Source organism: Elephantulus edwardii, unplaced genomic scaffold (assembly GCF_000299155.1).
Source record: "Elephantulus edwardii isolate Elephantulus edwardi_28Jun2011 unplaced genomic scaffold, EleEdw1.0 scaffold00009, whole genome shotgun sequence".
Classification (NCBI taxonomy): Eukaryota; Metazoa; Chordata; class Mammalia; order Macroscelidea; family Macroscelididae; genus Elephantulus; species Elephantulus edwardii.
Genome location: NW_006399759.1, coordinates 34,400,622 through 34,425,158, shown reverse-complemented (window position 1 = coordinate 34,425,158; position 24,537 = coordinate 34,400,622). Strand labels below are relative to the sequence as shown.

At 41.7% G+C, this 24,537-nt stretch overlaps 1 protein-coding gene across 2 annotated transcripts in view; it reads left to right on the top strand.

Moving 5' to 3' along the window:
• Positions 1–24,537, top strand: part of LPIN1 (lipin 1) — a 164,961-nt gene that overhangs the window by 119,368 nt on the left and 21,056 nt on the right. For both annotated transcript variants that reach the window (XM_006880671.1, XM_006880672.1), the window contains 4 exons: positions 2,936–3,015; positions 11,619–11,745; positions 13,054–13,202; positions 13,708–13,794. In XM_006880671.1, the coding sequence (XP_006880733.1) occupies positions 2,936–3,015; positions 11,619–11,745; positions 13,054–13,202; positions 13,708–13,794 (443 nt within the window). The remainder of the gene's footprint in view (positions 1–2,935; positions 3,016–11,618; positions 11,746–13,053; positions 13,203–13,707; positions 13,795–24,537) is intronic.

Sequence of the window (24,537 nt, the reverse complement as noted above, 5' to 3'; positions counted from 1 at the left end):
TTTTTCCCTGCCCACCCCTTCCCCCAGTTTGCTCTTCTTTTTGAAAAGTAAGAGAAAAATTCCTTCATTGGTATACAATTCTTCCCCCCTCCCGATAGGTAGCTACTTTTAGCCTGATTATCAATAATGTTCTTTAAGTTAACTGGTTCAATACTTGAAAAATGACTTGTATATGTTATATCAGTGGTGCACTTTTATAAAGTGAAAATATATTTGAAGATAGTCTGTATTCATCATATGTTAAGACAGTCACCCTATCTTGTAATATGAATTTTCTTTATTAAAGTACTGCAGTTGTTGTTATTGTTAGGTGCCATTGAGTCGAGTATGAATAGTCAGCCTGAAATAATGTCTCCTCACCTCTGAGACACTGGATCCATTGCTGAAATCGCAGTGTCACTCTATCTCATTGGGGATATTCCTCTCCTTCATTGACCCTCCACCTTTTCAAGAATGATGTTCCTTTCTAAGAAATAGCCTTGCCTAGCTACATGTTCAAAGTATGAAAGATGAACCTTCGTCATGCTTGCCTCCAAGGAGAACTCTGGCTGCACCCTTTCCAGGACGAATTTGTTTGTTCTTTTGGCAGGTCACGGGATATTCAATAATCTTTTCCAGCACCACAGCTCAATGGGATAAATTCTTCTCCTGTCATCCTTATTCATTATCCTGCCTGCGCATGCTCTTTGATGTGTAGCAGGAGATTGAGAAGATTATGGCCTGAGTCACACACACACTTCAGTCTTCAAACTGACATCATGGCTCTTCAGTATTTTGAAGAGGTCCCTAAACGCAGACTTGCTCAATGCAATATGTCTCCTGATTTCCCAATTGCTGGTACCAAGGATATTGATGGTTGATCCAAACAAGATAAAATGATTAACAGTTCCAATCTTCTCACAGTCTATCATAATGTTGACTGTTGGGCCTGTGGTTAAGATTTTTATCTTCTTGAGGTTTAGATGTAATTCATACTGAAGGCTGTAGCCTTTGATTTTCTGCAGCATGTGTTTCATATCCTCATTTTTTTTATATGAGAAAAATGTATATTTAGAATTAGCCTGCTGGATTCAGTTTAGATGATCCCAATTTTGTTGGCAACATCCAAAGCATCATAATTAGGAGCAAATAGAACATAGGCCTTCTTCTCTCCATCAGGCCTAATCAAAGTGTTGACCTTAGCCACATCAATGCCATAGAGCTTCTTTACAGCTTGTTTAATTTGGTGCTTATTGGCCTTGACATCCACAATGAACACAAGTGTGTTGTTATCTTCTATCTTCTTCATGACTGACTCAGTGGTCAGGGGAAATTTGATGATGGCATAGTGGTCAAGCTTGTTTCTCCTGGGGGCGCTCTTCTGGGGGTATTTGGGCTGCCTTCAGAGTCTCAGTGTCTTAGGCCACCGGAAGGTGGGTGACATGCGGATCTTCTTTTTTTTTTTTTGGCTGTGGACGCCCTTCAGGACTGCCTTCTTGGCCTTTTAATGCCTTTGCTTTGGCTTCAGTTTTGGGAGGGGCAGGGGCTTCCTTCTTGGCTTTCGGTGCCATCTTCATAGAAAGGCAATATCCTCATTTTCAACAAGCAAGGTTATGTCATCATTATAACCTAGGTTGTTGATGATTCTTCTTGCAATCATGATGCCACATTCATTTTCAGAGAGTCTGGCTTTGTGAATTATTTTCTTAGCATACAGATTGAATAGGTGTGGAGAAAGGATACAGCACTGACACATATTTTTCCTCTTCCTGATGTTCATCTGTGCAGCATTCCCTTGCTCTGTTAGCACAACAGTTTCTTGATCTAGGTATAGATTCTGTATGAGTACAGTTAAGTGTTCTGAAATTTCCATTCTTCTCAATGTGGAGCTAGATCCACATAGTGAAATGCCTTTGCATTCTTCTGTATTCTCTACTGTATTCTGTATTCTATATTCTTTACTTTCAGTCAAGGTCCATCTGTTAACAGTAGTAATAGCCCTGGTGCCACGGTCTCTTCTAAAATTAGCTTACACTTGGTAGTTCTCTGTCAGTGTACTGTTCTAACCACTTTTTGATGATTTTCAATGTATTTTGTTTGCATGAGATGTTAATGATATTGCAGGAAGCATTAGCTTATCTACTATGACCAATGACCACAGTAATGAGATTTCATTGCACGTCCTGTTTCCTTTGGCCTTTCTGTTTGGCCTCTTATCACCCAGAGTGAAGCCTTCGGTGCTAGTGAGTGCCTGTCTCCTCCTTGCCTGTGCTGTGCAACGTGTTAGGCTTTCTGTTCAGTTTCTCCTTATTCCTGTAGCTACACAGTGAGGTTGACATTAACACCTTTGTTTTATAAATGGGAAAGCTGGACTTTGAGAGATTCAGGATAACTTGCCCAAGGTCGATGACTGAGATAATCGGAGCTGAGTCCTGTTCTTCGTTTAGAAATCCAGTGTTCTTTCCAACATATCAGAGGAGCATATTCTATTAAAAATATGTGATTTTTGAGAAAGAGAAAATAGTTCCACATTTTTTCCCAAGCAAAATATGGTGTGAAAATATTTTCAAGCGTTTCTCCCAGCAATTATAAGAAAATATTTTGAAAGCCCTCGGGTATCCAAGCAGCCCTTGATAAATCATTTGCATACGCCACAGTGATTATGAAGTTTGGTTTGGTGCCACAGACACTTATGGATAACAGACTCATTACTGTCAGAAATATTTCTCAGCTTAATTGTGTGCTTCACAGTGAAGGAGTAAGTAGGACCTGCCCAAGTAGGCATTTTCAGAGCCTCCCAGATCCACCCCTGGCATGTGTGCCTTTGGGAAAGGATTTGCCTTTGGCGACTCTGTTCTGGGCCTTAGGGGAGCTCACTGTAGTATCCCACCTATTATTGCCCAGGCCCTTTTTCTTTGGTATTTTCCACGAATCTCTCTTTTTTTTTCTTTTTCAGGAAAGCAAGCCAGAGCAAGGCTTGGCTGTGGCGGGTCACAATACTGGGGAGCAGCCGTCACAGCTTAGCTTGGCCACCAGGTACAGTGAGAATCCTCTCGGGATACGACATTCCATTTAGAGTTGGGGTGTTATAGCTCTGCAGTCCTTGTACATTCCCATGTCGGTTGCTGTTGAGTTTTTCCAGCTCATGGTGACCCTCTAGGATGGAGTAGAATGACCACATAGCATTTCCAGAAGCTGTCATCTTTTTCAGAAACTACATCTTTCTACTGTGGTGTGGGTGGTAGGTTCACAACTGTCAATCCATTTGGTTAACATTTGAGTGCTACGGATAGGGTCGCTATGTGTCATCGCTGACTTGATGGCACTTAAACAATCACCTTAACAATAGGTTGTTTTATAGGAGAGTTAGGCTTAGATTTCAAGTCTTCTGACTCCAGGCCATGGAGCTTTAACTTAAATGATTCCATTTCTAGATTCAAGCAGTTGAAGAGAGAAGTCCATGTACTATCTCGGGTGGCAAGTCGGAAACAATACGATTTCTTTATTGTTCTCTGTGGAGAAAAGTAGGGTGGTGAAACCTGTTAAAATTGTTTTCAGTAGAATTTGTAGCCTCTGAAAACCTGCTGGAGGATCAGTTGAGTCGGTTCAATGGCTGAGTGAACTGAACGAGACTCTGGGTAATACCGCTTCCCACCTGCCTCTTGCTCATTCTCATCACTGTTTGTGGTTAAGTGCTGTCGAGTTAGTGCTGACTTCTAGTGACCCAGTACGACAGAAACACCACCCTGTCTCACGCCACCCTCACAGTGGTTGCTGTGCTAAGACCATTGTGGTAGCCTTGTGTCAGTGCATCTTGTTGAGGGTCTTCTCTTCAACCTTGATGCAAGAATACTTAGACCTGGGATTTTGAGCTTGACTTTGAGTGAATTTAAAAGAGAGACAAAACCACAGTGGGCTTAGGTCTGAACCAAAATATTCATTACAAATCATAGTGACCTAGACTATAGGAGAGAATAGTACTGGCTCGTCAGGCTTCCTAGGCCAAGGCAGAAGGTAGAGGTTTTTAAGATGGTGAACAAATGAAGGATGTATTGTTGTTTTGCCATAGAGTCAAGCCCGACTCATAGCAACCTTATGAATAAAAGGCCTGAAGCCTTTCTATAACCATCAACATTTATTAATGTTCATAGTTTCCAGAGGCATATGGTTTAGGAAGTGGATGCCACTCCTGCTTCCAAACCTGTTTTAAACTGGGAGCTCCATCTAACACTGTCCACTATGGGTAACCGTTAAGGTATTTGACACCCCAATGGTACAAGGTTCAGCATCACAGCAATCCCAGGATACCTCCCTTTGAAAAGACTTACCAAGGAGCTAAGATAGAGTGTGGCATCTAGTAAATGGTTGCTTGGTTCTACTGGTGGGAGGCAACAGGCTGGAACAGGAGAAGCACAGAGTTTGGAATGGAGCAGATCCAGTGTTGAATTCTGTCTATGTCACTTAGTGATCATTTGACTTAGTGCATCAGAGTGAAGGTTAAAAATTGTGACTTTAGGGAGCTCTGATGCCCTAGTGGCAGGAAGCTGCACTGCAATCCCATAGGTGCATGGTTCAAATCCACCAGATATTCTGCTGGAGAAGGAGGGACAATATTCTCCTGTACCAGTCAAATCTGATTTGACGGTACATGCACCAAAAAAAAAAAGTGACGTTAATGCAGCGAGCAACTGGGAGAAGCCCCAGCTGCTCAGAAGATTGAATATATGAGAGGGTCAGAAGCAAAGATAGAAAACTGTATGCTTTATGCAATCTAAAGCAGAGTTTACTATAGTAGATGTGTTCTGCTTTCCTGGAATTTTTGAAGATTCCTCTCTGTCCTGGCACTAATTCACAAGACTTGGTCAGACAACCTGTGCATTTGTTGGAAAACTAATCACCTTTTCTAAATTACCCCACCCCAATCTATAGAATGGCAAGAGAAATAGAAATAATACCACACCATTTGAATGAATCATGGGTGCATTATGGGAAAAGTAGGCATTTTACCTTCGGTTAAGAATACAAAACCCAATAAAACCCAAACAAACAAACGAAATAATAGAAAAACCAGTGGGTGTGGTCTGGGAACATGTGCTGGAGGCATCCCTGGATGAAAAGTCAGGAAGGGTGGGTTGTGGGTTCCCTGCAGGACAATTGTTTTGAAAAACCTTTTTGCAAGAAGCAAAAGATACCTGTGAATTTCAGCCTGTAATTTGCTTGATTTGACCCTTTAAGATGGAGCTGAGATATGAAAGGCATAATATTTAACAACCAACACAATGCTTGCCATATAGAGGGCGTGCAAGAATGCTGCTGCTGTTGGTATGATCACTATTATTACTTTTCTAGCAATAAAATGGATTATTCAAGGACAAAACTGAGCAGCAAGACCCTTCTATATAGCTCTTCCCCTGCTGAAAACATCTGTACTTTCAGAAGTATTAGAGATTTTCTTACTAGCTGATAAAATCCTATTCAAAGTTTAAAAAAAAAAGATGCTTTTCTAAATTAAATGTAAATATTTTAAAACTGTTCACTATTCTGAATTAGTCGCATGGTACTTTTGAGGAAAAGGAAGCAGGGGTCTTTCGCTTTGCACATCTGTGGTGGGCCCCCTTCTCTGTCCTAATCTGTGGTTTGATAGGTGAAGGCAGTTTCCCCCAGGTGTAGGCCAATCCCAGGAGTGCTGTCCAGGATATTTTGCTCAAGGAAAAGGCCCAGGGAAGTGACAAGGTCCTAACAGGTCAATCCCCAAGTCTTGGTGCTAATGGCCGACCCGTGTACCTGTCTGTACTCCCATGGCTGGTTGGGAGGAGCAGTAATGCTGTAGTTTAGTATTAAACCTAGGAAATGAAGAGTCGCTTTTCATGAAGAGAAATTACTTTTTAAAAAAAATATTTAATATAAAGATTTTGGGGGAAATGTAAACCTATTTTTACTTACACAAGCATTTAAAACTTTTAGTGTTCCTGGAAAATTATTACATTCATATAAATGACTGAAAAACCAAAAAAGGGTTGGAGTGTTTTCCTAATTGACAGACTTGATTGATGGAACAGTCCCTGAAGTCGCATAATTGAGCAAACAGCTTGTCACCATACAAATAATTAAAATATCATGTGAAAAATGTACACTGTGACAAGTGCTAACGTAGCTGCTGTTATCAGCTACTCCTCTGAACCCAGATTTTTCAAGCGATAGGAGCCCTTTCGTTTTGTTTGGCTGCGTCTTTGCGCTCGGCCGTGGCGCCGAGCTGCTGGGAGCGCGCAGGCATCCAGGGTGCGAGCCATTCCATTCACGCCCGAGGCGGTAACTGCAGATGACCCTTTGCTTGCCCTCAACAGGCTGTTTATCCGCAGCCGCGTGTCAACTCCCATTTTTAGTTTTTGTATCTATGTTTTCCCTTTTTGTATTCCCTCAAACATGGCACGCTACACGAACTTGGGTTTTTTTTTTTTTTAAAAAAGCAACAGATGGAAATGACAGCTCTTCCGCTTTGCTTCCGCGTCCTCCTGGCAGAGGCAGACATCAATCTGTTGTCACCAAGAGCTTCAGTTCACATTTGGATCTCATTTCACTCAAAGCTGTTTTGTGGGAATATAAACATTTTCCTATTCAGTGAGGCGGCCTGCAGCTCCATTCTCCTCCTTCCGTCCAGGCCTTCGCCAGGCCGCGTTGGCTTCATGACTGAAGAGTTTCACGTCCATTGAGTTGACTCTGATTTCTAGTGTGTCAGGGTCGCTCAGTGCTCCAGGGGATTTTCAGTGACTGATTTTTTTTTTTTTTAGCAGATTTCTCTTCTGAGGTGCTACTTGATAAACTGAAATCACAGACTAGTTAGGAACTGAGTGCTAAATTAGCCATTTGCACCACCCAGGGACTACCCTAATTGCAAATTTATTGGGTTGTTGGTTCTGAAGAACTTGGAATTATTCATAGGATGTGCAGATATCAGAACAGGAGATACTTTTGTTGGAGAATCTCATTCTATAGATGAGTTTGCGGAGACCAAGAGAGGAAATTTAGTTAGAAAGTCTTCATTGGAACTCATGTCTCTCAGGCCAGTTCTTCCCAGGTCTGCCTGGATTCTGGGTTTTTTGGATAAGTGGTATTCATCTTATTTTTCTATATTTTAAGATAAGTGAATCAAGGCTGCAAGAGAAGTCATTTGGTAAGCTACAGCTGTAAATTACTTGCATAGTGCTCAAGCTTGGATTATCTAGATGCCAAGTGGTTTTTATCACATGATAAACAGCCCACAATGACATGTGCGCTGGTTACATCACTTGTTAGCATTGCCTGCTATGGGCCAATCAGAACCCTAGTTTTTTCATTCTACACTATCACCTGTGTCCATCACTGTATCCCAGTGATTGTCAAGTCTGCATCCTCAGCCCAGATTGTTCTGCATAAATCCATATCCAAGCCCAGATGCTCCCATATCATCCTTGGCTTTCCCATCCCAACACGATTCCTGCGGCATTGTGACTGTCTGGTTCTTCACCCTGCCAGACAGAATGCACTGTGGGAGCAGAGGCCAGGTTGTTTGCTGTATCTTGAATGCCTGGCACAAATGGTAAATGAATATTGGTTGAAAGCACTTCAGTCTACCAGCACATTTTAGGAATTGAAACAGCCAGGTCCCCACATGTAACTTGGCAGCAATAACACAGAATTGGGGACCCATTTCTACAGGGGTGGTAGTATCTTCCTTCACTTCTCTTCCAGCCTGGGGCAGTATTAGATTGTAAGAATTGAGTCTGGAACGGGCAAATCTGGATTAAAAAAGTGATAGAGTGCATAGATTGTATCTGTTAATTTTTTTTCTGGTGGTAGGGAGAAGGGAAAACAAGTTGAGAGGAGAAAAGGACAATTGCATCAAATGAGAACATCTTACTGAGATAAAAAGACTTAATGGAGTTCTTGCATATGTGTGCATCTTACATAGGGATGAGCAGGAAGCTTCACAGGAAGACAGAACACCTGAGGAGCTGCTTTGGGGTCCACCTGCCTTTTTTCAATTAGTTTAACACTTTGCCAAAGTGTAAAACATTATTAAAAATATGGAAGCCATTTAACATTAGTAAGGTACCATGGACTGCTAGGAAAACAGATTCATCCTGGAAAGGGTCAAACCGGGTGGCTCCTTGGGGGCAAGGATTCTGAGGCTCCGTCTAACATACTTTGGACATGTTGTGAGGAGAGACCGGTCCTTGGAGAAGGACATCATGCTGGGTAGGGTAGAGGGACAGCGCAGGAGGGGAAGGCCCTCTGTGAAGTGGATTGATTCAAGTGACTAGGATAATTGGGATGGGAGTGTCAGAGACAGTGCGATTGGCACAGGACAGAGCAGAGTTTAGGGCTGTTGTACATAGGGTCGCTATGAGTCGCAGGCGACTCGATGGTTCATAACAACAGCAAGAACCCTTGAAGAACTTACTGATGAAAAGTAAAAACTATAGCCTTTCATATGGTTTATACCTCAGCTTAAAAAAGAGAAATCCTTTCAACTGAACCAATAAACATCACGATAAATAGGGGAAAGATGGAAGTTCTCAAGAATCTAATTTTACTTGAATATGTAGTTAATGCCTCTTGAAGTGTCGTGATCAGATATTCAAACCAAACATTGCATTGGGCAAATCTTCCCAATATTCCCTTAAAGAACAAGGTGTGACAGAACTAAGCCATACTATTTTCCAGTAATTTTGTAAACATGTGAAAACCTCGGCATTGAATAAGGAAGACTGAAGAATTATTGACGCCTTAGAATTATGATGTTAGCACAGATTACTGAACACACCTTGCACAGACAAAGGAACTAACAAATATGCAAAAAGAACTAACAAATCTGCCTTGGATGAAGTGCAGTGAAGAAGCCACTCAGAAACAAGAATCCTAAAATTTTATCTCAGATATTTCAAGTGTGTAAATAGGAGGGGTTAGTCCCTGGAGAAAGATATCTTGCTTAGTAGAGGATCAGAGGGAAAGAAGAGTTTCTGTAAGACGGATTGGGGCAGTGATTTCAGGAGGGGGCTTAAACATAGAAACAAGTTATAAGGATGGTGCAAGACTGTGTAGAGCTTCAGTGGTTCACAGGGTGGCCATGAGTTGAAACTTATTTAATGGCTCCCAACAACATTGTCAAGAGTTTAATTTTGCTTGGGTCCATAATCAGTGCCCACAGAAGCAGCGTTTGAGAAATCAAATGACATAACACATGGGGAAAATCTGCTCTGAAAGCTCTCTTTAAAAGTGTTAAAAAAGCAAATGTACCTGTTTGAAGACTAATGTTCACTTGACCCAACGTGATCATTTCAGTTGCTTAATGAAGCTGGACAATAAATAAGGAAAACCCAAGAAAAATTGATGTCTCTAAATTGTGGTGTTGGGGAAGAAATTGAATGGTGTACTAGATGAAGAGACAGATGTATTTTGGAAGAAGTATAACCAGAATGCTTAAAAAATTTTTTTTTAATAATTCATATACATTGTGTTTTATATAACTGTATGCTATTGATGAATACTTTTTATCAACCCATCTCATCAAGTCCCCATTGCACTTTGGCTATTCCTTCTCTTCCCCATTGGCTCATCATCTCTGTTGCCCTAGTGGTTTTCCCCTGCTTCCTCTTCTTCCACTCCTTCCCTCCTTCTTTCTCCCCTTTTGAACAACTGAAAATACCCTGTTCCTATTTGCTGAGACTGCACGGATAGACTTTGTCTATGTAGTACCTCTGCTGGTGCCAAGGGTGTTTGCAGATTCAAGTAAGATGAAATTGTTGACAGTTTCAGACCATGGTCTTTTCAGTCGCTTGCTGTGCATCTGAGAGCTGGACAATGAATAAGGATGACAGAGAATTATTGATGCCTTTGAACTGTGATGTTGGGGAACTCTGCTACTGAATATTTTGTGGACTGACAAAAGAACAAACAGATGTGTCTTGGAGAACGGGCAGCCAGATTCCTCCATGGAGGCAAGGATGATGAAGCTTTTTCTCACATACTTTGGGCATATTGCTAGGAAAGGCTATTCCTTGGAAAGGGTCATCTTACTTGGAAAGGTGACATGCCCAGTGGAAGAGAAGAAGACCTCAATGAGATGGATTGACACAGATGCCACAGTGGGCTCAAGTATGTTAGGAATGATGAAGATGGCACAGGGGTAGGGCAAGGTTCAGGTCTGTTGTTTACAGGGGTCACTATGAGTTGTCCTTGACCTGATGGTACGTAACCACAGAATCTGCTTATGGCATTAGTCATATTGTCCTAAGGTCAGTTCTTCCCAGGCTGATCCTTCCTTGTCCTCATCCTTTACAGTATTCAATATCTATACTTCCTGTTTCTGCTCTATTTCTCCTGTACCCAGTTCCCCTCCTATTTTGACAGTGTGGTCTTAAATATTTATTCTTTCATGACTGAGTTACTAAACTCAGCATAGTGTCTTCTGGACTTGCCCATGTTATGTAGCATTTTATGAGTTCTTTGTTATTCTTTAGTGCTGCATAGTATTGTGTGAATGTACCACAATTTCTCTACCCATTCGTTTGTTGATAGGCTTTTAGGCTGCTTCCATTTTCTTGCTATTGTGACTAATGCTACAGTGAAAATAGATGTACTTATCTCTGTTTGTGCTTTAGCTCTTGGAATATATTCCTAGTAGTGGAATAGCTGGTTCATAAAGGATTTGAGTCACCTTTTTGGGGAAACCTCAGAGTGCCTTCCATATTGGTTGGACAGTCCCACCAACAGTGTATGAAAGTTCCAATGTGTCCACATCTTCGCCAACATTTATGGTTTGCTGCCCTATTAACCTTTGCTATTATTGATGGTCTGAGGCGGTATTTCATTGTTGTTTTGGTTTTGCATCTCTCTTATTGTTGTGATTTTGAACATTTCCTCACGTGCTTGTTTACCACCCTAATATCCTCCTTGGTGAAGAGTCTTCTCATGTCTTTTGTCTGTTTTGTAATTGGGTTATCACAGACTGCATCTTCGAAGTGTTTGATGAACCTTTGCCTCATGTACTTGGGGCGTGTTATATATAAGAGGGGGTGAGAGCCTGGGGAAATACGTCATGGTTGGAGGAGAGCCTGTGGAAAAGAAGAAGACCCCCAGTTTACTGGATTGTTGCTGTGGCTGCACCGTGGGCTTACACATAGCAATGCTTGTGAGGGTGGGAGGACCAGGCCGTGTTTCTTTGTTATGTTTGTACTTAGAATCACAATGAGTTGGAATCAACTTGATGGGCCCTAACAACAAGTGAGCTTAGCTTGCACTCTCAGATGGGAAAGCTGAGAGGCAGAGCACTTTTGGAAGCATCCTCCTAGGCAAGCGAGGGGAGTTTAATCTTCCTTATCACGAATAGAAACCTAGTCGTTTAAAATAGAGTGATGATAGCTAGTAAATCGGCAAGTGAATGAGGAGAGGCAGCCCCGAGATGAATAATGCAAGAGATGCATGAATGGGAACTTAGTGAGAGTTCATTGATAATTTTAATGCCATATGGTAAATGACCACCCAAGAGACAGTGCTCAGGAGAGACCTGACTGACTTAGTCATTGATTCAAGGCTAATGCATTTTTAATGGCTACCCAGATGCATTTTCTAATTGGTGATTACATCACTGTTTGTTCCAGAATAAAGCATGAATCATCCTCCAGCGATGAAGAGCATGCAGCTGCCAAGCCATCCAACACAAGCCACCTCCCTCTTTTGTCTAATGTCAGCTACAAAAAGACTCTTCGGCTCACTTCAGAGCAGCTGGTGAGTGTCATGTTTTCAGCACAGCCGTGTTTATCAGTCCCCGGCGGGTGGCAGTCGTCGGGTGTGGTGTATGTGATCGGCTAGAGTCCTCTCTGGATCTGCCTTTTCTTCCCAGCACTCTTATAATGAGGGTATCTCCTACCCTCCCGCTGTTCCAGACCCCCACGTTTCCATTTGTCCCCACTGTCACTGCAGCACCCTCTCTAGGCTGGCTCTTTTTTATATTCCTTCTCCTTTTGTCTTCCCTGTCTCCGCGGCTGAGGTGCTTTCTCCCACGTGCTGGAAGACAAGCAGTCTGACAAAATGAATTTGTAGCAAAGTAAAAATGAAGGATAGAGTTTCAGAATCTCTCAGGGATGTTTTTGCTTTGAAATAGTTTTAGCTCTAATGCACCTCTTGAAATGGTGGTAATCAAGGGATCGTGATGGGATGTAGAGAATTTCAGGTAGCAGTTGGCATCATCTGATCATAATAACTAGTTTTACTTATATACAAGACCTGTTTTAGACCCATCTTTTCTCTGGTTTCTATATCCTGTGTCAATCAGTGATCCTGTATATCTCCCCCATGCCCCCAATACAGTCTTATTTCTATTCTAAGTGTTAATTACTTGGAAGAGAATGAACAGGCACAGCTAACTGTATGATGCTATGCACATGTGGTCTCCGTGAAGCTGCGTGGTCCACACTCTCACCAGCAAGCCTGGGGCGGAACCCTTGAGTCCGGCGACCCTGCAGGCCTGTGGAGGGAGCTGGCACTCGTTAGAGGATCCAGCTGAGAGGTTCAGAACTGCCAACTGCAAATTTTGTTTTTTGATTTTGGCATGACTTCCTTTGGTTTGGATATATTTTTCAGGGTAAAACGTGACTGATAACTGAGATTTTTTTTTGGTCCCAATTTGGATTAGTGTAGTAATCATTTAAAATGTGGTTTTTAGAGAAACATCACTGAAATTTTTATTTTGTTATGTACAGCCATATATAGCCTGTCATTTAACCCTGTCTCATAGTTGTCATTCAGAAATATGGAAGCACATTTGCAACATCTTTGGAAGCAGATTCTTAGTAGGAAGTGGGCTAGCTGCCTTAGGGTGAGCCTGAGAGAAGAATAAAGGTGTTTCTGCCCAACACTTGAAGGATGTTTATCTTTTAGACCAAGAGAGGAGAAAGGACGGACCTGTATTAAAGACTTTAAAACAACAACCATAAAAAACCAAAACAGAAACTAATCCTTCTCATGGAATAGAAATCAAATGTCTCTCAAATCTGTAGCTTCCTCTCCCATGGACAAACGTTTCATGTTTTTCAGAAAAGTTTAAAGTTGAAGAACGGCCCAAATGATGTGGTTTTCAGTGTTACCACGCAGTATCAGGGCACCTGTCGCTGCGAAGGCACCATCTATTTGTGGAACTGGGATGATAAAGTCATCATTTCTGACATTGATGGGACAATCACTCGGTAGGTAGGACTGATTTGGGGGCAGTGATGACTTGGTTAATTTTACAGTGCATGTCTTGGGCCTGGTGTTAACATTTCGTTTCTCCTTGGTGGTATCACTGAAGTTTTCCAAATTGATTTCTGGTGTACTTAGTGCTGTCCATTCATTCTTAGCTCCTTGAATTAATAGAATTAAGTAGCTGTACTTGGTTTGGTGGTTGTTAACTTCTATAGTGTCCTCTCCTTGACTTTGCTGCTTATATGGATGCTTTTCTCAGTGGCCTTTTCACTTCTATTCAGCACATCAGGAACCAGGATAAAGATCAGACTGAACGTGCCCTTTTGTATATTAACATAGTTTCTCCTGAGCATTCACATTTGATGAATGTAGCCTTGGGCTTCCTATCCAGAAACAAGGCTGTGGATCTCCCTTGCATTTTTTTATCAGGTCTTTTTGGGTACTTTTGTTCCTTTTGCTGGTTTCCTTTTCACTTTGACTTTACTCCCTCTTCATTTCTACCTTTAGATCAGATACGCTTGGCCACATTTTGCCCACCCTTGGAAAGGACTGGACCCACCAGGGAATTGCTAAGCTGTACCACAAAGTGAGCCAGTAAGTATGGATCCCTTGCTCCCTGTCTCTTGTCACACTGCTGATGTGCACGTGGCACTCTGCACAGAAAATCGTTACTGCCAGGACACTGGCTAACTTACAAAGAGGGATAGACATAAACCAAAGAGAGCCAACGGAGGGTGGCAGTGGAGAGTTCCAAGTGTACCCTGAATTCTAACTCCAAATTTGAATCTAGTAACAAAAAACAAGAAAGGAAACTGAAAAGTGAATTGAAAATTGATAGAAGGAAAAGGGTAGTGACAGTGACTGGAAAGGGATTGAGTTTTCATTTCATACTAAAGAATTGCTAAGTAATCAGATGGAGAAATGATTATGCTGAATATTCCAAGTGTTTTACTCGTATCTAAAAAGTTGCAGATTCAAAGCAAGTTTTCCTATGGTGTAAGTCTGTTTCTTAAGCTTTGCAAACACAGACAAATAGACTTTCCTGGACTTTAATTTGTTCATTTATCTGACATTTATTAAGCACATGTTCTGTGCCTAGTTCCGTGACAGGTGCCTGGAATGTTAGGAACTAGGCAGAATTTCTGATCTCACAGGTTTTATAACCCAGTAAGGGGAGGATGGCTTGTGGGCAGAAAGCAGTTTTATCCTGGTCAGATAAAAAGATATTATTTCAAAGGCAAAGATGCACTGAAACAATTGGTCCAAAGGCCTACGGAACCATGTGAGCCTCAACTTTCATGACCCTAAGACCAGAAGATGAGACGGTGCCCAGCCACCCCTTCAGAGGTCTCTAAAAGGGATCACAGTAGCAAGTCCTGGATGCAGTGAATGAAAAAAATGTGGAGCAAAATTTAAAAACTATAAAAATGGCCATGTATGCTGTTCCAGTACAGAGAGGTGGGACCCCTGAGACTCTGACTTTGTGAACCTGGAAAAGAAGTCATCCCGCCATAGAAAGCTTGACTTTCTGCTAAACAGTAGTCTGAAATAAGGTAAACTAGCACCAGGGAGGACCTCACTCCTAGGAGTAATCAACTACATATGATCAAAGGTGTAGCATTTGCCCAGAGTTAAAGCTAAAAAGAAGGACAAGGTTAAAGGACTTAGGAAACAAGAATCAGGGGGGAAGTGGGAAGAGTGTGGTTACACTGTGGGTGTTTTAATTGATGCCATAAAATTAAATGTGTGTGAATGGAAAACTAGTTTGTTTAGTAATCCTTTACCTAAATCATATACACTCAAAAAACCAAACAAAAGAGCAACAACGAAACATCACCAGGGTCAGGATAAGGAGGGCAAAATCCCCAAAACGTTCTTAGATAACTAGCTCATTGGCTTGAACTTATCTCTGAAGGTTTTATGTTTGAAAAATTAGAGAAGTAGTATATACTTCTTTGGAAAAGACGAGGCAAAGATTATAGGAGTTTAAAAAGACAGAGTTTGGGTTTTGTTTTTCCCTTTCATGCCTTGTCACTGTCTAATCCTTCCCCTAGAAGTGGAACGACTGTTAATAGTTCCCTTCTGTTGGACTTAAAAACTGTGTAATGACACAGTGCCTGCCCCACCTCCACCATTATTTAATAATGCATCATCTCTTAGTGTTTCATTACATAAAAAGTTTAGCTCATTCTTTGTGGGAACCACATGAACCTCAACTTTCATGACCCCAAGACAAGAAGGTGAGATGGTGCCCAGCTAACAAAATTCTGTTGCTCGGACAACAACCATGCTTTATTTAACAAATGCTTTATTGATGGACTTGAAGGTAGCTTTCACTTTTTTTAGTTTCAAACACTGACACAATAAGCATTTACTTTCAGTGTTTATTATGTGTAATGCATTTTTCAAGTAAGCATTTTACATATAGTGTTTGCTTTATATATAATGCATCTATAGAAATAGAGGGAGTTCTGGTGGTCTAGTGGGTAAAGGTATATGCTGCTAACCCAAAGGCAGGTGGGTCGAATCCACCAGATGCTCTGAGGTAGTAAGATGGGCCATCTTATATGACTTATGGCTTTGGAAAACTCTCTGAACGGTCAGCTATGAATCAGTTTCAACTTGATGACAATGAGTGAGTGAATGATAAAAATATGGACCCATACATTTAGTATTGTAAAGTAACTCTCCAGAAGTAGAACTGCTGGGTCAGAAATGAGTGCATTTAAAGATCTGATCAATATTGCTGAATTGCCCTCTGAAAAGGTTACTCCAGTCTGCACTCCTGTAGACTGTGTATGTGTCAGCCCTCTCTCCACAACATTACCATTGGCTGACCTTTTATTTAGAGGGATTAATCTGCTGGTGAATTTGCCTAGACTTGCATGGCAGTAAAAATTACATTTAATTTTATTTGAAAGAAATCCTCATGGATCATGTTACTGGTTAGTTTACAGCCCTTTGCACTTTGATTTTCAGAATTTAAATCTGCTCCTGTTCTGAATGTAATTTTTTTTTAAACCAAAGAGGAAGGGAAAACCCCCATAGTCACATTTTTGATTTTGATTTGAGCCTTATATTTCCCTATAAAATCTATCTTTCTGAAATAAAAGCTTATTTGGCTTACCAAAGGACACTTGATCAATCTTTTTTTTGATTGATTGCTTTAGAATGAATGAAATCTGATAGTTAAGGTCTGAGAATACTTCTGGTATTATCCACTTTGCATAAGAGGATAAGGTACAATGTGATGCAAAGACTTGACCAGGGTGATTTGCAGTGATGTTGAAGGCTGTGAGAGCTGCTGTCTAAAATACAGCCCAGTCGTAGCCTTCAGGAGTTTTATTCTCAGCACCTATAGGATATGTATACCTTTCAAAGCCCAGGCATTTCTGATGCTTCCTTATTTTTGCTCTTTCTTCTCATAACTTCTTACTCTAATTCAGCTGTTAAAAGAGCAAGGGCTGAGTGGGGACAACCATAGCAGACCTCTACTAGCGCCACAAGGGGAACTTCCCCCATCATTGTCATCCACAGCACAAAACCAGTGTCTAGGTTGTCAGACAAGTCCCCTACACACCGGCACCTCTTTCTACTAATTCCAACACTACTCTTACTACTTGACTACTCTTCTGGGTCCAAAACCCGATTGCAGTAACTCACATAACACACAGAACAGTACTCGTGATTATGAGGTTTATTAGAGAAGTTAACAGGATACAATTTTAGTTGGCAACGGGATACAGTTTCTAAGGCAGGATGGCTTCTGAAGCATGCTCACAGGCCCTTCAGTCTCTAGCCTTGTAGATTTAGGCAAGGGTTACAAAGCTCTTCGTCCCTCCAATTATGGTTCTCTCCCCCAGTCCCCCAACATACTTGGGTGACGGCTCTTGGCTCTGGTTCCTTGGGGTACAGTCCCAAGATCAGCTCTGACTCCTGTCAGGTACCTGGTTCTCTACTGAGGCTGAGGCTGTTCTCTTGTAGGTCTGGCTGATGCAAAAAATTTCTGGCCCCATGGGGAACACTACATTCTCTGCTTCTTTGCTGGTGGTGAGATGCTCAAATTCTGCTGCCGCACCTGCTTAATTTAATTTCAAGACTAGCCAATCCTCTTGTGGATAGGCTAACTTATTGACATGTCTCTGCCCATCCACATGGCAAAGTCAATGTTAATGGCTTGGAAAGTGATTATGAACAATATAAACCCTTGACATTCCACGGCCAACTGTGTTTCCTCCTCTGCTTCATTTCACATCTTCCTCCTCTTGTTATTTGATAATATGTGCTTGCCACGTTTCTTTACTTCTCAACATTTTATCCTTTAAAACCTGGCTACAGCGCAACAATCCTCATGAAACTTTTTCAGGCCAGAATCTACGACCTCAGTCAGCTGGAATCTCTCCCAGATTCTGGACTAATTAAACTCTGTAATGCTACCTGACTACCCAGGAACCTGGGCATGGCTTGTTGGGCTGGGTTCTCACAATGGAGTTTGAGTAGTTCCTGGACACAGACTAGCTTCTGTTGGTGACTCTTGATTAAGGTAAATTAGGCTGCCAGTGCCTCACAGGTGAGCTCCTTTGAAAGTCTTAGGCAGCCATCCCTGTGAGAGGTGCCAGGAGTATGCATCGAGAAGGGTTTGTGACTCATTAAGATCTCTGTTGGTTTAGTAATTAAACATTCGGCTGCTAATTGAAAGGTTGACTGTTCACTTTCACACTAGGGTCCTTCTTTTCTTCCTCTTAGCCTGCCCACAGCATTTATTACATTCACTTAATATTCTTAGTTTATTATACTCATCATTCTCTGCCAGTAAGAAATAATGGGATGTGGTGAATAGGACATCTATTTGGATGTCAGAAATCCTAGATTCTGAAGGTGACAGCCATTAACACATCATAGGCTCCTCAACCAAGTACATTTCCCTTTGAGTTTTGATTTCTTCATCCATAAAATGATAAAATGAGACAATCTCTCAGACCATGTCCAGCTCAGAAATGCTCTGATACCAGGTGGTGATTAGAGCTTACACATGTGTGCCCACTAAAGTTGAGTGTTGCTTTTCCAAGTCAAGTCTCAATCAGAACTCAGGGAATTAGGTAGACTCCATTACTGCATATCTGCTCATAATCAGGAACAGTGCTTGGTGTTCTAGGGAAGACTGACTTGGAATAGACAGATTCTCTCTCTACATGGCTCTTTTATTTATTTTTTTTTAAATTTTATTTTATTTTATTTTTTAAATTTTATTTTATTTTATTATTTTTGTGTACGTGTACCGTCAAATCAGATCTGACTGGTACAGGAGGAGATTGTCCCTCCTTCCCCGGCAGAGCATCTGGTGGATTTGAACCATTCGCCTCTGGGATTGTAGTTGCAGCTCCTTGCCACTAGGCCACCAGAGCTCCCCTACACGGCTTTTTTAGTAATGTAGGAGATATAAATAGCTCACTATATACACAGACAGTGAGGGATAGTAATATAATGATGTTGTTGTTGTGTACTGTAGAGTCAGAACCAATTTAGAGCTGACCCTCTGGCAGGTTTTCAGAGGCAGTTGATCACACAGGAGGAGATAGTCCATCCTCCTTCTGAAGAGCAGCTGGTGGCCTCGAACTGTGGGCATTCGGGATTGTAGTGCAGCTTCTTACCACTAGGCCACCAGGGCTTCTGAATAGCATAGCATAGCGCAGCATAGCAGTATAATAATTATAATAAGTATAAGAAACATAATAAATATAATAATATAGATAATAGAGAATTTTATGCAGATATAAGTGAAGAAGAAATTAATTGCAATTGAGGGAGTATCAAAGACGGTTTCGTTGAAGAAGTGGCACTCAAGAGTTGAGCCTCATTGACTGAAGAGAGATTGAGCAGGGAAGAAAATCCATCTTTTGAGAGATGGGAGTTGGAGTGAGATGAAAGGCATAGATGAACAAGTGGACTCTGTGTTCATGAAACAAAGAGGTCCCAGTGCAGAGTGTGGGGTAGGGTGAAAATGAAACTAGCTCATGGAGGGCCTTGGAAGACAAGTGAAGAGGAAGTCCGCATGTGCCAAAGAACTTTCCTTTCTTAAGGCGGTGCTGGTGGTAGTTAGATGCATTCTGACTCAACACTGACCCTATATACAGTAAATTGAAATCCTGCCAGATCCTGCACCATCCTCACAGTCTCCCCGATGCTCAAATCCCCTGTTGCATCCTGTGGAGCATCTTCCTCTCCTTTGTTGATCCTCTCGTTATTCCAGGCATTGATATCCTCCTCCAAGGAAACGCCTTTCCTGATAACACACCCAAAATATGTAAAACGAGGCCTCACCATCCTTGCTCTGAGGAGCACTCTGGCTGACCTCCTTCCTTCACAGCTTGGTTTGTTCTTTTGGCAGTCCATGCTCTAGTCACTGTTTTTCTAGCACCATGATTCAAAGGCACCAGCTCTTTCATATCCTTATTTATTGTCCAGTTTTTACAATAGTATGAAACAGCTGAAAAATATGAAGGGTTTGGCCAGCTGCATCTTACCTTTAAACTGATGGCCTGGCTCTTTAGCACTTAGAAGAGGTTTAAAGACAGCAATGTAAGAAAGCGGTATACATTGATTTGCTCAATATAACATTTCTTTTGATTTCTTGACTGTTGCTACCATGAGTGTTGACTGTGGATCCAAATAAAATGAAATAGTTGACAACTTCAATCTTGTCTACATTTTTATGACATTTCCTTTTGGTTGAGTTGTGAGGATTTTTGTTTTCTTGATGTTGGAGTGGAATCCATACTGAAGGTAGTAGTCTTTGATCTTCTGTGCCAGGTCTTCAAGTCTTTGTCACTTTCTGCAAGCAAGATTGTGTCATCTGCATAATGTGGGTTGTTGGGAAGTCGTCCTCCAATCCTGATGCCATGTTCTTATTTGCTCAGTGTATGTACTGAATAAGTCTGGTGAAAAGATGCAGCCCTGATGACCACCTCTCCTGTTTTTAGACCATGCAGTATACCATTGTCTGCTCGGAGCACTGCTTCTTGGTTCATGTATGGGTTCTGCATGAACAGTATTCTGGAATCTCTCAGTCTTATCTATATTTTCACATAATCCACTGGTGATTATTGTTCCTAACAGGAAATGAAAAGACAAATTGCATTGGGAAAGTCTGCTGTCAGAGAACTCTCCAAAGTACTGAAGAGCAACGATATCAGTCTGGAGACTGAAGTGTATCTGATACAGGCTATGGTCATTGCAATTACTTGCTATGCATCAGAGAGTTGGACAATGACTAGGGAGGACAGAAGGGGAGTCGATGCCTTTAGGCTGTGGTGCTGGAGAAGAGTATTGAATATGCTAGGAGAACGTCTTGGAGAGGGGGGAAGCCAGGCTGTTTCTTGGAGACAGGATTCTGAATCTTCATCTGACATACTTTGGACATGTTGCAAGGCGGGATCAGAGAGGGTCAACATGTTTGGGAGGGATTGATTCAGTGACTGGGGTAATAGGAGTAGGTGTATCAGAGACAGTAAGATTGGCACAGGTTAGAGCAGGGTTTGGGCTGTTAGGGTCGCTTTGAGTCACAGGCGACTTGACGTTACATAACAACAACAGGAAAGCAGTGAGACCACAGAGAAATGGAGGCTCCTCATCATAAAAATGGTGGTTCTTGACCGTGGGACATTCAGCAGTGACATTTTTGATCATCATGTCTACCTTTCAATGGGTAGGAATGTTGGCTGTTGAACACACATCAGTGCACAGGGCTGCTCCTCCCAACAGCTATTCTGTCTTAAGATGTCAGCAGTGCCAAGAATGAGAAACCCCAACGTAGAAGCTTCTCTTGTTAGATACTCTCAAGGATAGTCTTTGTAGCGATTCAAATTTCTTTCCGGGTCAGATGTTCTTAAAGAAACACAGAGAATAAGATGGGAGGTGAAAACTGCTTGAATAAGCCCATCATAGCCCTGGATGTGGACCTTCACGTCCTGTCCCGTCCGTCCCCCCCCCATAGTTCTCTAGCACCAAGCTTCAGTTGCTGAGAATATTAGAGAGATAAATATGATTATATGGGCGTGCATTGCTCTTTTATTCTCTTCTATCTTCTCAGACAGAGTTAGTCCTGCCTACTCCTGGGTTTCCATCAAGCCTTGTATCTACTCCTACTTTGTCGTATGTCCTTTATCTTTGTCTGCTTTCCCCACAATACTCTCTGTTCCTGCAGAACTGACCTGCATCTTAGAAAAAGACCCGCCATAGAAAAACTCCCAGCTAAGCATAGGGTTGGCACAGCAAGGTGTGCAGTAAGTGTGTATTGAAGGAAAGTGTAATCCACGTCAGGCTTGTGCAGGTACTTATGCTGAGTTGGACTTGGATTACAGGTCTCACCTTCTGAGTGAGGGTTCTATAACCCATGAGAGTAAGCCATGATGTTTATGTGCAACCTGGGCATTTGATGGCAACACTGAATTCAAAGCTTCACAAAGCAGAAGACTCTGGAGCAATCATCCCTGCTCTCATCAACAAGCATCCCTCCAGTAGGACATCACAGAGAAAATTTCCAGATAAATTTAGTCATAGCCCTTGACATTGCTGAACACTTGTGTGATGAGAACTGCTCAGTGGCATGGTCAAATGATGTATTTGAAAATTAAGTTTTGAATAAAATTAGCATCCCAGACCTCTGCAGGTGGACTTTGACGTGATAAGCTATATACTGAAATAGTAATTATAAAAAAGGTTGCACTAATTAGACAGCTAAAATACAAAAATGTTTAATTAAAAAGGTTATTTTTCAGGTGGATCCCTGTATTCCAAACAAGCTGATATTTCCAAATATATCTTTTTTTTTTTTTGCCTTAAAACTTCTCTATTTCTTGGTTTTGAAGAAAACATCTTAAGCAACTTAAAGACAACTTTTATTACTATGGAAGAGTTCATGTCCAACTTAGAAGAATAATTTGGATATGAAGTGGGTAGCCTGAATTGGCCTGTTCAGTAAAGAATTGATTAAATGCTGCCTACATGCCAAGCACTGTTTTTAAGCAAGGAATGAGATAAAGCCTTTACTCTCATGGGGTTTGAAAATGTAAGGAGCAGATAAAATAATATGATAATAATAGAATATACTTTAATATCAGTGATAAGGTTTATGACAAAAAGGAAAAGAGCAAAGGGACATTATACAGAGTGTGAGTGTGTATGTATAAATTGTGTGGCTTATTTTAGAGAGTGGTCAAGGGAAGGTGCCCTTTGAGGAGATGATATCTGGATGGGGTGAGGGAATGGGTGAGCTCTTAAGATGTGGGTGAGATGTGCTCCAGGTGGAAGGAACAGCACCGACTAAGACCTCGTGCAACAGTGAGCTTCCTGAGCTGCACGGACAGTAAGAACATCTCTGTGGCTTGGCAGGCGTGATGGTGAGGTGACCGTAGTAGCAGAAAGGACTGAATAGAAAGAGAGGGCCAGGTGGTATAGAGGTCTTTAAGCTGTGGCAAAGAATTTGGATTATATTCTATAGATGATGAACACTGCAGGATAGTTTTGAACATGATCTGATTAAATTTTCATTTCTCTTTGGGGACTGTGTGAAGGTTTGATCAAAATGAAGGAGGCAAAAAGTAGAAGCAGAGAGCTGTTGCAGCGATGAGGGCAGTGGTATTGCAGACGACGGCGGTAGCGGTCGGCTGGTGCTGTCGGGGTGGTTGGGGGATTGAGGTGGGGAAGGTAGCTGTGAGGTAAAGTAGAAACCAAGGGTGCCTGCTGGGATCTGGGCTCTACACCTTGGTTAATGAATGTGCGGTTTGTTGAACAGCTTTGAGGAGGGGTCCTCTTTTAGGATATCACAATCTAGGTTCTTGCCTTCTCTAGAGAAATAATTCAACTGCGAGTCTCAGGCTGGATTAAAAAGGAAAGTAGGAGAAGCTTTGAGGAGGGGTCCTCTTTTAGGATATGACAATCCAGATTCTTGCCTTCTTTAGAGAAAGAATTCAACCAGGAACCTTAGGCTGAAGTAAAGAGGAAAGCCAGAGTCACCTTAATTTGGAGAGATGATGGCCAGCTGATCTGCAAAGTCACTGGGCTCTCCATGTGACAAAAGACCACGAAGTTGGGATGGATTGGGTTTTTGTAAGGCAAAATGTGGTGGTGGGGACTAGGTGGCTAATCAGGTGGTGGGATTCACTTTATCCCCTGATTTGGATCTTAAGGAGTCTTTTTCTCTAGACTTCTGGTGTTGTGCACACATTCAGCATCTCAAGATGGAGCTGGAGTGGAGGATTCTGGGATGCACGCCTCCACTCACGGCCTGCTGTGCATGCGCTGTGTAGCAATGTCTTCTGATTCCTTTCTCTCTATGATTGATAACTTCATGTTTGGGAAGGCTAGCTCTCAGTCATGAGTAATGTTTCTGCGCATATTCCAGGAACTGATTCAAGTTTCACTTCAGATCAGGTTTTCAGGAAGTTAATCTGGAGAAAACATTGTCTTATTGGGAGGGAAGATTAGCAACTACTCTATGCTAATGGACGGCAGATTTCAAGGCAATTACAGAATAGCAGGAGGGGGTGGGGTGAAGTTCCCGGAATGAATGTACAGGTTTTTACAAAGGGCTATAGACACTAGAAAGCAAATGCAACTCGCCTGTCTTTAACAGTCCTTTTTGGGTAAACTGTTTTAAGACGTAGGAACCTGGTTGTACAGTGATTAAGCACTCAGCTACAAACTGAAAGGTTGCTGGTTTGAACCTACCAGCTGCTTGGGGAATCTTCTCCCGTAAAGATATCTGCCTATGAAGCCCTATTCTGACTGAATGAGTTGCTCTGATTTGGAATTGACTAGTTGACAGCATGTTTAAGATAATTATTGTATAGCTAATAAGTAATGTGAATTTTGTAATTGCCTATATGGACCTAGCACTTAAGAGAGGGGTCTGGACTGAAAACATTAATTTGGGTAATATTATTGTCTAGTTTAAAAAAGTTTCTTAAAATGTTTTTTTTAAAAATTAACAACTAATTTAATCCAGCATAAAAAATGAAATAACTTTTGTAGTCCGAAGTTTATCCCAGTAGTACAACTCATATAAAACCCACAGAGCAAGAGCCAGCCTCAGTGCTTCCTCCACAAACCTTATTCTGAGGGCTTTTCCCTAATGGATGTTGACCCCAATAATTGATGGCATTTTGAAAGATCGTGGTGAAGTGGGGCTAAAACCCAAGTGGCATGGGTTGAGGAGGGCCACGTGAAGAAGTGGAGTTAATGAAGAAAGATGAATAGCACTTGGAAAGACTTTTATGGGGTTTTAGCTAGAGGTTGTAAGGCAGAGGGGGGTGTGTGTGTGTGTGTGTGTGTGTGTGT